The sequence below is a fragment of the Tyto alba genome, unplaced genomic scaffold (assembly GCF_018691265.1).
Source record: "Tyto alba isolate M040663 unplaced genomic scaffold, T.alba_DEE_v4.0 Super-Scaffold_42, whole genome shotgun sequence".
NCBI lineage: Eukaryota > Metazoa > Chordata > Aves > Strigiformes > Tytonidae > Tyto > Tyto alba.
Window position 1 is genome coordinate 13,168,973 of NW_024881318.1, and position 12,033 is coordinate 13,181,005.

The 12,033-nt window shown below is 44.0% G+C and overlaps 1 protein-coding gene across 7 annotated transcripts; it reads left to right on the plus strand.

Annotated features, from left to right (window-relative positions):
* Positions 1–4,738: 4,738 nt before the first annotated feature.
* Positions 4,739–11,258, plus strand: NUDT2 (nudix hydrolase 2). 7 transcript variants are annotated; one of them, XM_042804702.1, is made up of 4 exons: positions 4,793–4,832; positions 5,545–5,598; positions 6,232–6,389; positions 10,331–11,258. In XM_042804702.1, exons 3-4 carry the CDS (start codon positions 6,257–6,259, stop codon positions 10,642–10,644), a joined length of 447 nt encoding a protein of 148 aa, XP_042660636.1. In that variant the 5' UTR covers positions 4,793–4,832; positions 5,545–5,598; positions 6,232–6,256; the 3' UTR covers positions 10,645–11,258. The 7 variants fall into 7 exon arrangements, with proteins under 7 accessions (XP_042660637.1, XP_042660636.1, XP_042660635.1 ...); XM_042804701.1 differs by lacking the exon at positions 4,793–4,832 and adding an exon at positions 4,841–4,975; XM_042804703.1 differs by lacking the exon at positions 5,545–5,598 and having other exon boundaries at positions 4,739–4,832.
* The last annotated feature ends 775 nt before the right edge of the window (positions 11,259–12,033 follow it).

Consider the following 12,033-nt stretch of genomic DNA (forward strand, 5'->3'; position numbering starts at 1 on the left):
AACAGATAAAATTTCACAGAAACTTCAAACTTCATTTGAAGAAGAGTTGTTTTTGAAAAGATGCTTATCTTACATAATGTAGCTTAAAATATAAAAGCAGTACAGGTCCTATGTAACTGTCTGTATGCACTGCCATGGGAAATTTCTTTTGTTTCTTGAAAGGAGTAGCTAGAACACAAAGCCAAGACACCACTCTCAAAGTACTGAGAATCTGCTAAAGATGAAAACAATTTGGCAAATTTCTTTTGTCTATTCTCACTCCGTATCCTAGATTACACCTAGATCTTTACATATGCTTAAATTAAATACAGAGTGGTCAAAGACCAGTGCAAGAACTAATTGGGTGTTAAGCTCTGAATTATAACACTGAACACAGGAGAGAAAAAAGAGAATAAAGAGGAAGAAAAATAGAGACACTTCCCAAGACAAAAGCAGCAAAGGGGAGGGAACTGAGAATTCTAAGGTCACGGTTCTAATTAAAAATTAATCAAAATATATTTAAATATCTAGAAAGTACTGTAGAGAAAGGTTTCCATTATCTGGGGCAACAAGGTACTAGGATTCTCTAAATATGGAAAATCCAAGTAATATAGGTACTGCAGAACATACGAGAAGGTTAGTAGTGAGATATGTAAGCAGCTCTGCATGGCTTACAGGCTAAGGTTCTGTGACATGGGAAAGCAACTAAATGGCTTCTTAATGAAAGCTGGCCTAGGAAGTGATATAACTGCTTCTGCTTCTCCAGAGACAATAAATCTTACTGGATCTAAGTGGTTTCAGGAGATAACTCCAGTGTCTCTCCATCCATGGAGCAGCAATTTCACAACCTCGGAAAACAGAGCATTGACAAATATAGGAGTAACAAATTAATTAACCATGGAAAAAAATTAAGCCATCATCATGGCAATGGGTTGCAGCACACCTGATTACTTTAAAACTCAAGAGTAGACAAGTTTCTAAAAGATTTGGTCTGGTTCATACATGAGAACTCAGGGGAGATAGCAGTTGTCAGTGAAACCCTTATGGCCGGCCCTTTGATTGGCGATGCTCTAAAATAAAGGAGCGCCTTTCTTCTCGTTAAAAGAATACTTTAATTCGTCCAACAATGTAAAATTCTTTGTGTCTGAAGACACTATTTCTAAAACAGATATAAATTCTTCAAAATACACTGGATTTGTAAAGAACTAAGAGAAGTATTGGTAGGTTTTCAAGAATCCTAAATTGCTAATGCCATCTTCTGGCAAAAAAAAAAGACACTTTTTTACAATAAATAACAGCCAGCATTCCCTCAATTATTGTCAGGATCTAATTTCGTTTGTTCACCTGAGAGAACATTGTGCCCTGGGGCAGAACAATATAACATTCTTCAGTGTGGTAGTTTTATATCAAAGCCCAGGTCCTGCTCCCCACAAAGCTATGGGTGTCTTCACTGAAAACAGTACTGAGACAAAAGCCTAAGTCTTCTTAAAATAGTTGAATGTAACATATTTTGAGAAAGAAGTAAGTTAGTATGGAGGTATAATTCTCCATGAGCACCCAGTTACACGGTCAGATAGTCTCAGGCCTAAGAAAAATTTTTCAGTCAATCTGTATTACGACGTCACCTGGAATTCTTCATTGTTCAGTGCTTGCTCTTCTCATTTTAGCTGGCAGAAAGACTCAGCTTCACTTTGAAATTTTCACCTTCTTCTCACACAAGGGACCTGCTTTGCCACTGACAAGAAGATGATGAAGCTGGTCAGTGAAACAGTGAAGTCCAGAGCACCTTTACATACTAATACACATTCCTGCTGCAAGGGAGAAATAGTTAATGGTGATATAGCTTACTGCTGGAACATATGAGATGTCTGAACAAGGGTGCCAGTCGGCCTATCATCTTTATGTGGTAAACCTGAGTTCAGTACAACTTATTTCTTATGCAAAGAAGTTTTACAAAGATCTTAGAAGGCTGCCAGATGCTGGTTAATGGTTAAGGACTTTTTGTAAAAACACATTAGATTTTATATAAAGGGACCAACATAAAGCACAGAATAAGATCACAGCTTCTCATCTGAGAACTCCTGTTTCAGTAATAAAGGGTTTCTACTGGTCGTAAAGCTGGGAAAAAAATAAAAGTCAGGCAAAAGTAGTAGAAACGATTGGTTACATTTTACATATTTTGGAGGAAAATAACTTACCACAAAATTATGATTTAGGAACTGATCCTCCATTTTAAAATGTTTTTAATTATTAATTAAATCTTACACTGATCTTTTCATTCTCAGTGTACTTTTCAAAGTAGAAGAAAGGTTGGCCTTCAAAGATACTCACTCAGTGTCAGTCACTATGCATAAAATAAATCACATAAAACCCCTACATAGACTATTTTAAGAATAAAGCAGCCTTCAACCACTATATCTTGATCCTTATTGCCCTGTGATGTAGTAAAAATCTCAGTGCACCGTTCGCTTGAATAACACTCATGTGCCCTGTTATCCCACTGTAGCTTACTCATATTTACCTGACAATTTTAGCTGACTTCCACTGATACTCCTGAGTGTGATCACTGATACATGACACAAGTATCGCTACATCCATAATTTAAACTAGGGAGATTAAGTTGTGGCAAAGTGAAGAAATCTTACATGGCACTCCTACAAATGCAAATTAATGCAACTATACATTTAATCCTGCAAATAATCCAAGATACTAATTCTAAATCATAAACTCTGGTCTGATCATTAAATAATTTTATTAAACACAATTTTCAGGGGCATATGATAAACATAGTAATTGCTAATCAGTGTACAAAACCTAAACAGCACCTTGTTTTCCGGCCTATCACTTTGTATTATGTAAATAATTTTTCTTTACAAGTTGCTTATAAAAACAAAAGTTAAGAACTTATAAAATCTGTAAATGCATGTAGCAGGTAGGTATGTTTCTGCTCTTGACCACAACCATAGCAGTGTATTGTGTGCATTATTTGTGACCGCATTACCCCAAACAGTACAGTCTCTGTCAGTGCCAAAGCATTTGCTGATTTTTAAAGTATTGAAGCAGAAGACCAGAACAAAACTGATCTGGAGAAAAGGGAGACTTATTAACCCACATCACCAGTTATCCATCTTTATTTCTTATTCATCTGAACATTAAGCTCTTTCTTAACTGATCCAAAGCCAACTCTGACTGAGCCCTCCAGATGTGAATGTCTAATTTGCTTTTCCAGAGCACCACACAAAATGCTTTACCTTTAATCATTGTGACCCCATTCCTTGGAAACTAGGATATTCCTGTGAAGAACAGGGTCAGGGTGCATTTGCACTTACATGAACACAAGCTCCATAACAGATAATCTGTACTGCAACATGGGTTCATCATTTTAGTTTAATGCAGTAGGTAGGGATCTATGAAACAGTATTTGACGTTGCAGCAGATCCCTTTGTAAAATCACAGGATTATACTATGCTACGCTCTTGTGCACGTACACAACATGGTATTAAACATTCTGTTGTTTGTTGGAACTAGTGTTGTAGCCACTTGTTTTGAGGGAACAAAGCTGACTACTAGCAATAGATAACCGCTTGCAGTTTCAGGATAGTAAAAGTAATTGGAGAGGAGGGAATACTTTTCATGTTAAATGACAACTATTTCGCACTTGGACTATGATGCAGGCCTCCCTGCAGCAACACTCCTGCTTCCTTTCCTACAGACACACAGAGCTGGTTACTAAAACTTCAATTCATTTAATTGCTCTTTGAAATAAACTTAAAAACAACTAAATGTGTTTTTTTTTGTTGTTGTTGTTGTTTTTCAACAGAGTAATTTCATTTGGCAAGAGACTACTATTTTTTATAATCATCCCTTCATACTAAGTATAGTCTGGTGACCTCAGCAGAAGAGACTCCATCCTACAGCTGATCCCCAACAACTGCTTAAAACAACAGCTGCATGGAAACGGGAAGTGTCTAATATTCAACCACACGCTAAGAAAATAATCTACAAGTTATATTGGGATGCTGATTATTTGAAAATTGTGCCCCAGCTTCTCCTGCCAGCAAGATTTACCAAATGGCTTTCAAAATTAACTTGATAATGGTATCAAAACAAACCCACCACGCATCTGGAGTCACACTGCGTGACTGAGGGGGACACGGTCACTGAATTTAGCCCCAAAGGGATTTACTGCTTCCCTCAGTGTATTTAGTCCCAGGCTGAGGGACTGCACAGCTTCACCCCCGGTGTGAAGAGCTCTCCTCTCGTTCCTCTCTACGCGGACCCACCCCGGTTTTTTCCCCCCTCTCTTCCCCGCACACACCCGGGGATCGAAGGAAGGGGTGGCGCAGCAGACCGCACCGCAGGCAGCTGGGGCCGAGGGAAACCCCCGGCACTGCCCCGCCGCCCGGGGAGGCTGACGGCCCCCCGGGACAAGCCCCCCACTCCCCCGGAGCGGCCGTCCCCCTCACCACATGGCAGGTAGCGCCCCCCCCAGCCCCGCAGGCCCCTCCGCACCCCACTCACCGGCAGCGGCGCCGTTCCGCCGTGGCGACTAGGCCATGTCACTATAGCAACAACGCTTTTTCCCCGCTTCAAAAGCTCGCGCGCACCCTCGCCCCCTCAGCCAGCGAATAGGACGAGGGAGAGGGGCGCGAGGGGCGTTTCTCGGCGGAGAGACACCAATCCGAGCGCCTTCGCGGCCGGAGGGGGCGGAGTCTGTGGGCGGGCAGGGCGGGGGAGGGAGGACGGAATGAATGGGGAGGAGCTACCGCTCGAGTTTATGCCGCTGTGATTGGTTGGGGCTGCCTTCAGTCGTGCGCTGCGCCCCCGCCTCGCTCTCCGGCCCGGAAGTGAAGGTAGGGGTGGTGGGCGGCAGTGGTGGAGGGGAGGTTGGAGTTTACCTGTGGGGTTCCCCTCACTGTTCTGCTGCCATTGCAACGGCGGCAGGGGCTCTGTTTTTAAGCCGGGTCGCCTTGCTGGATCCCCCTGCCTCATCCCGGTGCTGGGGGGGGGGGGGGGCTTGGGGGGCGGAAGGGGAGCGGTGCCCCGCGGTGCCTCGCATGGGTGAGTGGGCCCGGGGGCCGCTGGCCCGGGTACCCTCGGCGGGGTTTGTCCTTTTTCAGGCTCCGGGCGTCGGGGCGCGGCGTTTCCAGGCGCGGACGGGAGGGGGTGCTGGCCCGCCGGCGGGGACCGGCTCCGGATCTGGCGGGGTCGGCCGCTGCGCTGCCCCCGGGGGGCTCGGGGGCTGGCAGGAGGGCTTGTCTTTGAGCCACGGCTGGCCAGAAGCTAATTGAGACGGTTAAAGACGGGTTTAACCAGGATTGCTGAACGCCCTCCCGGAGCGTGGTCGGTGGTGAAGGACTCTGTGCTCTGGTTTCCCAGTTTGGGAACTGGAGGTGTCGCAATGCCTCACTGAGCATCCCAGGGGAAAAACAGCGTTGTGTAAATTTATTACTTATTGAAATGTGCAGATCTGTCATCATGCAAAGCTTTGCCTGAAACTGGGAACTGCTCTATTCTTTGACATGGATTTCTCATCTCCATTGCTTTCTTCATTCTTCTGTATAGGACCAGTTATCCTGGCTATATAGCTTATTGATTACGGTATTTGTTACCTAAGAGGTGTGTTCCTTCCTATTTACATGAAACTAGTGCTTAACACGTATGCCAAGGAGTCTTTAGTTTTTTGTAACAGCTTCATGTCTAGCTTAGCAAGCAGAAAGCCCGTCCTTTGTCATTAATTTTCCTGGCTCTGCCACTGGCATCTTGAGTTCTCTGCTGCAGGGGGTCTGTTTTGGGCAATTACTTCTGTATGCCACTTCCAGCAATGTTAAGATATTATCTTTGCACCTTTGGATTTTCATAGTGGTAAAGCTTCAGAGTGTTAATTGATGGCTTTCCTTTTGCTTTATGTTTGTTGTTAGTTTGGTTTTTTTTCTCCCTACAATGTGGTTTGTAATAGCAGCAAAGAAATGTCGTACAGGTCATATTTAATGCTTCTTGATAACTTTTTTTTTTTTTTTTTTAAAAAAAAAGCTTTTGTATATGTTCCTGTTACCTTGTTTTAAAAGGAAAGGACTCAGTTTTTTACCATTCAAAAATAGTTAATAAGATGCAGTTTAATTGTATAGTACCTACAAAGGGATGATCAGCTTTTAGCACGTGCTGAGATATGTTTGCTGGCTAAATACAACTAGTCTGTTTGAGCTCCATGTTGTATGTTGTTCCTGCTTGACCCTGTGTGTTCTTCCACAGCTCTCCGTGCAGCTAACAGAGGGGCATGGCTGTGAGAGCTTGTGGCTTGATCATCTACAGGAGGCTGCAGTCAGCACCATATTCTAACGTCACTGATGGTATCGAATACCTCCTCCTTCAGACATCCTATGGGAGCCATCACTGGACCCCACCAAAAGGTGATGTTCTGATAACACACTTTAAGGTCATTTGTGTCAGGAGTGAGTGAGATTGCAGTCTGAACTTTGGCTGAATTCTGCAAAGATCAGCTTTGAGGGGCAGTTAATCAGTTGATAGTAGCCACTGATTATGCTGTTTGTGCAGCAGAGTGGGGAGTTTTGTGACTGAAATTCTTTGCAAGTTGTGACTGTATAAACTATTGGGCCTGACTGTTTGGGGTTGCGGGGGTTGTCACCCAGTCATGCTGCTCAGATGCCTGATGTTTCTGTCAGACATTGAGCAGACAGCTGAAGTTAGGTAGCTAGAGAAATTTTTACCTTCTCCCTGAGGTCCAACCCTCTGCCAGATACTGCTGTTGCCAGTACACAGTTGTTTGACTCACATAATCAAAAGGGTCACAGTTTTCAGTGCAACATTAGAAAGCAATCTGAAATTGGTGATGACTACTTTAAAACACCTTTCTTAGAAGATGCAGGAGTTCCTTTAAGTTCAGGAGATCACTGATGAAGAGCACATACCTAATGCAGCAGAAAGGAGAGGGACTGCTAGGAGCAGTAATCTTATCAGCCATCTTCACCTAAGCCATCCTTATTCATCAGTGAAGGCCCCAAAGGAGAAGACAGGCCGGGTGCCCCAAGCCATATAGCAACACCTACTCTGTAAAGACACATGGCAGAGCCAGTGTTTGGTAGTACATAGTCACAGCCCTGGTACCAGGTAAAGCGCAACATGAAGAAATACTTCACTTCCTTGTAAATATATGCTGTTTTTTACTCTCTTAGATTTCTTCTTGCTAGTTTTACTATTTGTTTTCTAAAATGCAGTGCTCCTAAAGCGTAGTGCAGGAGCAGTTTGTAAACAGGAAATTGCAAATTGGAAAAAAAGCTTGTAACAGTATTGAATACTCTGTGCTATTAAGGGAAAGAACAAAACTTTCCAAACCTCCCCCTTTTGTCCGCTTCACCAAAAGCCTAAGGGAGTAGAGTTAGCAGCTGCCTGGAAAGCTAAAAAACATGTTCTGGGACACGAGTGGTTGTTGTGAGAGGAGAGACCCATGTGGAAAGGTTCACTAGGAGCACAGTAATTCCAGACAAGTGATGGAAATGACTTGTAGGCATTTCAGCATGGAGTGAAATGACTTGTAGGCATATACCTTCATGCACTCAAAGTCATAGAATCATTGGATAGTTTGGGCTGGGAGGGAGCTTGGAAGGTGCTGTGGTGGTGCAGCCCCCCCCGGCAGGAGCAGGGCCCCCTCGTGGAGCAGCTGGGGTCTCTGAGGGCCCCGTCCCAGCTGAGGCTGGACGTGTCTGCGGGGCTGGGGCGTGTGCCAGCTCTCTGGGCAAGGTGCGGCAGCGTTGGAGCACGCTGGTGGGAAGCGATGTCTTCCCGGTGCCCGGCGTGAGCCTGGCCTCTGTTGGTGGGAAGCCATCAGGCCTTGTGCGGTGGGGACAGGCCCTGCGGCAAAGCGTGCGCCCGCCTTCCTTGCAAGCCCCCTTGGAGCCTGGGCAGGCGGCAGGAAGGTCTCTGCGGAGCCTTCTCTTCTCCGGGCTGAGCAACCCCAACTCTCTCAGCCTGTCCTCATAAGGGACCTGCTCCAACAGGTCCCTGTCTTTCCTGTGATGAGGACACCAGAGCTGGACACAGCACTCCAGGGAGGGTCTCATGAGAGCAGAGTAGAGGGGCAGAATCACCTCCCTCAACATATTGTTTAAGGTTTTATAGATCAAAAGCCATGGTCTGATGTCAGACTTTAATAGTGGATTGGTAAAGATTTGGGCACAATAAACGAAGGAGAGCTATTGCATTATATATTTGCTGTGATACGAGTGGTCTTCAAAGGCAGCCTCAGATTGTGTGATGGACTAACATAACTTGTATGTGATGAAGACATAGATTTAATGTGGCAGGAGCGAGAATGAAAAGCTGTAATCATCTCTCCAAGAGCATGCAAAAGACAATTGGCAGCTGCAGCTGTACATTGGTATTTTAAAAGTTCACTATGCAGCTGCAGCCCTTACGGGATTAAACTGGACTTGCTTGGATCCCCTCATGTGAGCTTCATTAGCCTCATCTCTGTTCCTAGAACTGTGACTTTGCACTAACTGAGGCTAATAGGGAAGCAATGCAGTGTTCATTTTCCTCCTCAGCATATTGGAACTGCCTTAGTACAAATGGTTGGGAGGATCTGGAAGCTGTGGTGTGAGGTGCTGCCAGCAGTCCTTTTTCTGCCCAGTAGGTAGACTGTACTGGACAAAGTTGGAATCTTAACTGAGCTTAGACTTGAGGTTATCAACAGCAAGGTGAGGTGATTGCCTTTTGCTGTGCTGGAGAGCAGGAGGTTGCACTGGTGTCCTTTGAGTTGAAACAATTTCTCAGCCCTCCAGCTTTATTGCTACCTCAACTCATTGCACATTTGGTGACTATGGATCATGACCATCATAAAAAGTAGTGGTTACTGTTCGTGGATGTTCTGTGGGCATTTGCTGTGGGTACTGTAAAAGTAAGCCAGTTGTGCAAGGCCAAGTGAACTCCGTTTCTCAACTGTTAGTAGTAAGTCTCAGCTATCAAAATACATAATTTGTGAGAAAGGAGGCAGCTTGACTTGCAGTGCTGAGATTCAGGGGGGAAATATTTTTACTTAAAGCCTCAATGTATTTGATCTCAGATATCTGAGATGTCAGATTCAACATCAGATGCTGTTTTCTGCACAGTTGCTGCTCGAAATAGAAGTGTATTTCACATTTGAGATGATGTCACATTGTAAGAGGTGTTTAAGCTTCTGATATGCAGACAAAGAAGTGAGTGAGACCTGTTGGGAAAGTAAAACAAGCTTCCCACAAGCCCCAGTTCTAGCACTAGAGGGTGGCTTTGGGTACCTGGGCCCTGAGGAAAGATTCATCTCTGTGGTGAAATTATGACTCTTTGCAGCCAGCTGCATAGAAAATAGAATGACACCAGGGGCAAAATAAAAAGTAACTTTTTCCCTCCTCTTGAAACCTCCCAACTCCTGCTATGTTGCTTTTTTGAGATCTTGCTTGGCTTATTCTATTTATGTTCTGGTCTGGAGCTTTCATGAGAAAACCAAATTTGACATTTCTCAACAAAAGTACAAACAGCTGGGTATGTGTTATATTTAACCATTGTTTGTAATGGCACCTCTCGTTCTGAGCAACATAAAATAAATGACGTGTCCTAGAAGAACTAAGCAGCTGGTGAAAGGATTGGCTTTTAGACTTGCTACATTTCAGAGGGGAATATGGGACAGAAATAAAAATACCCTTAACTGCCTAACTGAAAGCCACATTTTAAATTGCATTTGTTGGTTCTTGGTCCTGTTGTTTCTGGGCTGTTGACATGAGTAAAAGTTTTACAGAATTGAGCCTTAAGCTTATGTGGGAGAGAAGGGATGAGAGAGGACTAAGACTCTTGCAGATGAGCAGTCTCCCCTCTAACTGGATAAAGGAAAAGTGTTCATGAGGCACTCAGTCCTCAATACGATCCAAGGTAGAACATCCCTGGAAACACTCAAGATCAGGTTGCTCAGGCTCTGAGCAACCTGATCTAGTTGAAGATGTCCCTCCTTGTTGCAGGGGGCTTGGACCTGATGGTCTTTGGAGGTCCCTTCCAACCCAAACTATTCTGTGATTGTGGGTACACAGTGCTGCAGAAGAGGAGAGGAACAGTGGAAAGAAAAGATGTCTAGTGTTGATAGGCCACTGGGAATTTCAGAAGGTGTGGTATAAAAAATGATCCTAAAATGCACAAGACAAAGACAAATCAAGACATAAGAGTTGGAAAACCAATCTCTCTTCTCCAGTTTCCATTTGATTCTGTATCGGCTACAGAGTACTCTCATCTGTCTCCCAGTGTTTCCTAGTTGTCAACTTAAACAAAATCTGAGTTTCCTTCTCAGAGACTTACTTTTTCACTGTGACAGGCCACGTGGACCCAGGAGAGGATGACCTGCAGACAGCCCTCCGAGAAACACAGGAAGAGGCTGGTCTTCAGGCCAGTCAGCTCACCCTCATAGAGGGGTACAAGAAAGAGCTCCACTATCCTGTCCGTGGCAAACCTAAGACCGTCATTTACTGGCTGGCAGAAATGAAGGACTGTAACACAGAAATCAAGCTTTCGGAGGAGCACCAAGCTTTCCAATGGCTGAAGCTGGAGGATGCTTGCAAATTTGCAGAATATGAAGACATGCAAGCTACACTGAAAGAAGTGCATCAGTTTCTCTGCTCCAAAATATAAATGAGTTTGTGAAGGACAGGGGGACTTTTTGAAAAAGCATGTCCTGGGGTATTTTTAACCAGAACTACTACATGTCTGCAGAAATGTGTATTTCTTTTTCAAATCTATACAAATTCAGTGAAGAGCTTTTAAGGAGCTTGTGCTTTGTCTCCCCTAGCTAACACAAAAAAGTGTGGTCTCATTGAAGCATGAGCCAGAGATGTCTGAACTGAAATCCAGAGCTAACAAAGGCTTCCTCTGTCCCTGTCTCCTTTTCTTTTTCCTTTTTTCTTTTTTTCCCTTGAAGTGCTGAACAACCACAAGTTCTTCTGAAAAAATAAAACACTTTATTTCTTGACTTGCTGATGTAGAACTACAGAGTTGAGAAAATGAGCATACAGAGATTTTTAATAACAAAATGTTTACTGCAGAAGTTGCACCTTGCATTTCAAATGGGGAAGCAGTAGTTCTGTTCCCAAGTCCTCTACTGATATGCTGTGATAACTTGTCAAATCATTTCAGGTTTTGTTTGTTTGTATTATGAATTTATGTACATCACTAATGTAGTGTTACGAAAACATTTTCCATCCAAAAACTCCTAGTAAACAGTTGGCATACAGTGTTTAAATGTTAAACCTGAAGTTCTTTTGCCTCTTTCTTTTCCCTTTTTGCTATTTATCAGACATCTTAGCCATACATTATTCAGGGAGTTGGGAAAGGGAAATCTATCTGCCTAATACAGCATTTTCTACACAAAATATCCAAGCTGAGGCCGTTTGATAGCATCTGTGTTTCCATGGCCGCAGCCTGCACGCATGTGTGGGCAGCAGGGCCATGTGTGCTGCCAGTGCTGTGCTGGAGGTACTCATACTGGATGATGGCAGACGCCTGTGGTGGCACAGAATAGCTTGGCTGCATCAGCTTTCCGCTGAACCTCTCTTATTGACATTGGTGGGAACTGAGGTTGTTAACACTATGATTTTGCATGTCCATAATATTTTGGATCTTTTGGTGCATAAATACCAGAAACGCATGATGGCATTACTAAAATTTTTAGGTGATAATTTAGGTTTTCTGAATCCTAGGCAACTTTGTGGGAGAAAAACTGTCCCTTCTTTACATCTCCTCTAGCCTTTGCTGCATAGGCACTTGGAAATCACAAAGCAAGTAAGTGTATGAGAAAGTGGGTTCTACTTCCACTTTGTCATCTTCTCCTTCCTTGCTGCAGGAGTGAAGTGAGGGTCATTAGCTTCACATCATCCCTGGAGAAGTCCTGCGATACCAGAGGTGCAGCATAGCTGGGCTGAGAAAGACAGGTGCCAGTTTAGTATCACGTGGCTCTCCAGTCACGCAGCACTCATCCTTCAGTGCAACACACATTGAAAATGTTAGTGCCACAGTGACAGTGGT

Excerpts from the sequence above, each read along its gene's own strand:
- NUDT2 (XM_042804703.1), top strand. The coding sequence starts at position 6,257 with ATGGCTGTGAGAGCTTGTGGCTTGATCATCTACAGGAGGCTGCAGTCA. Across the intron at positions 6,390-10,330 it reads TCACTGGACCCCACCAAAAG|GCCACGTGGACCCAGGAGAG; the intron begins GTGATGTTCTGA and ends TCACTGTGACAG.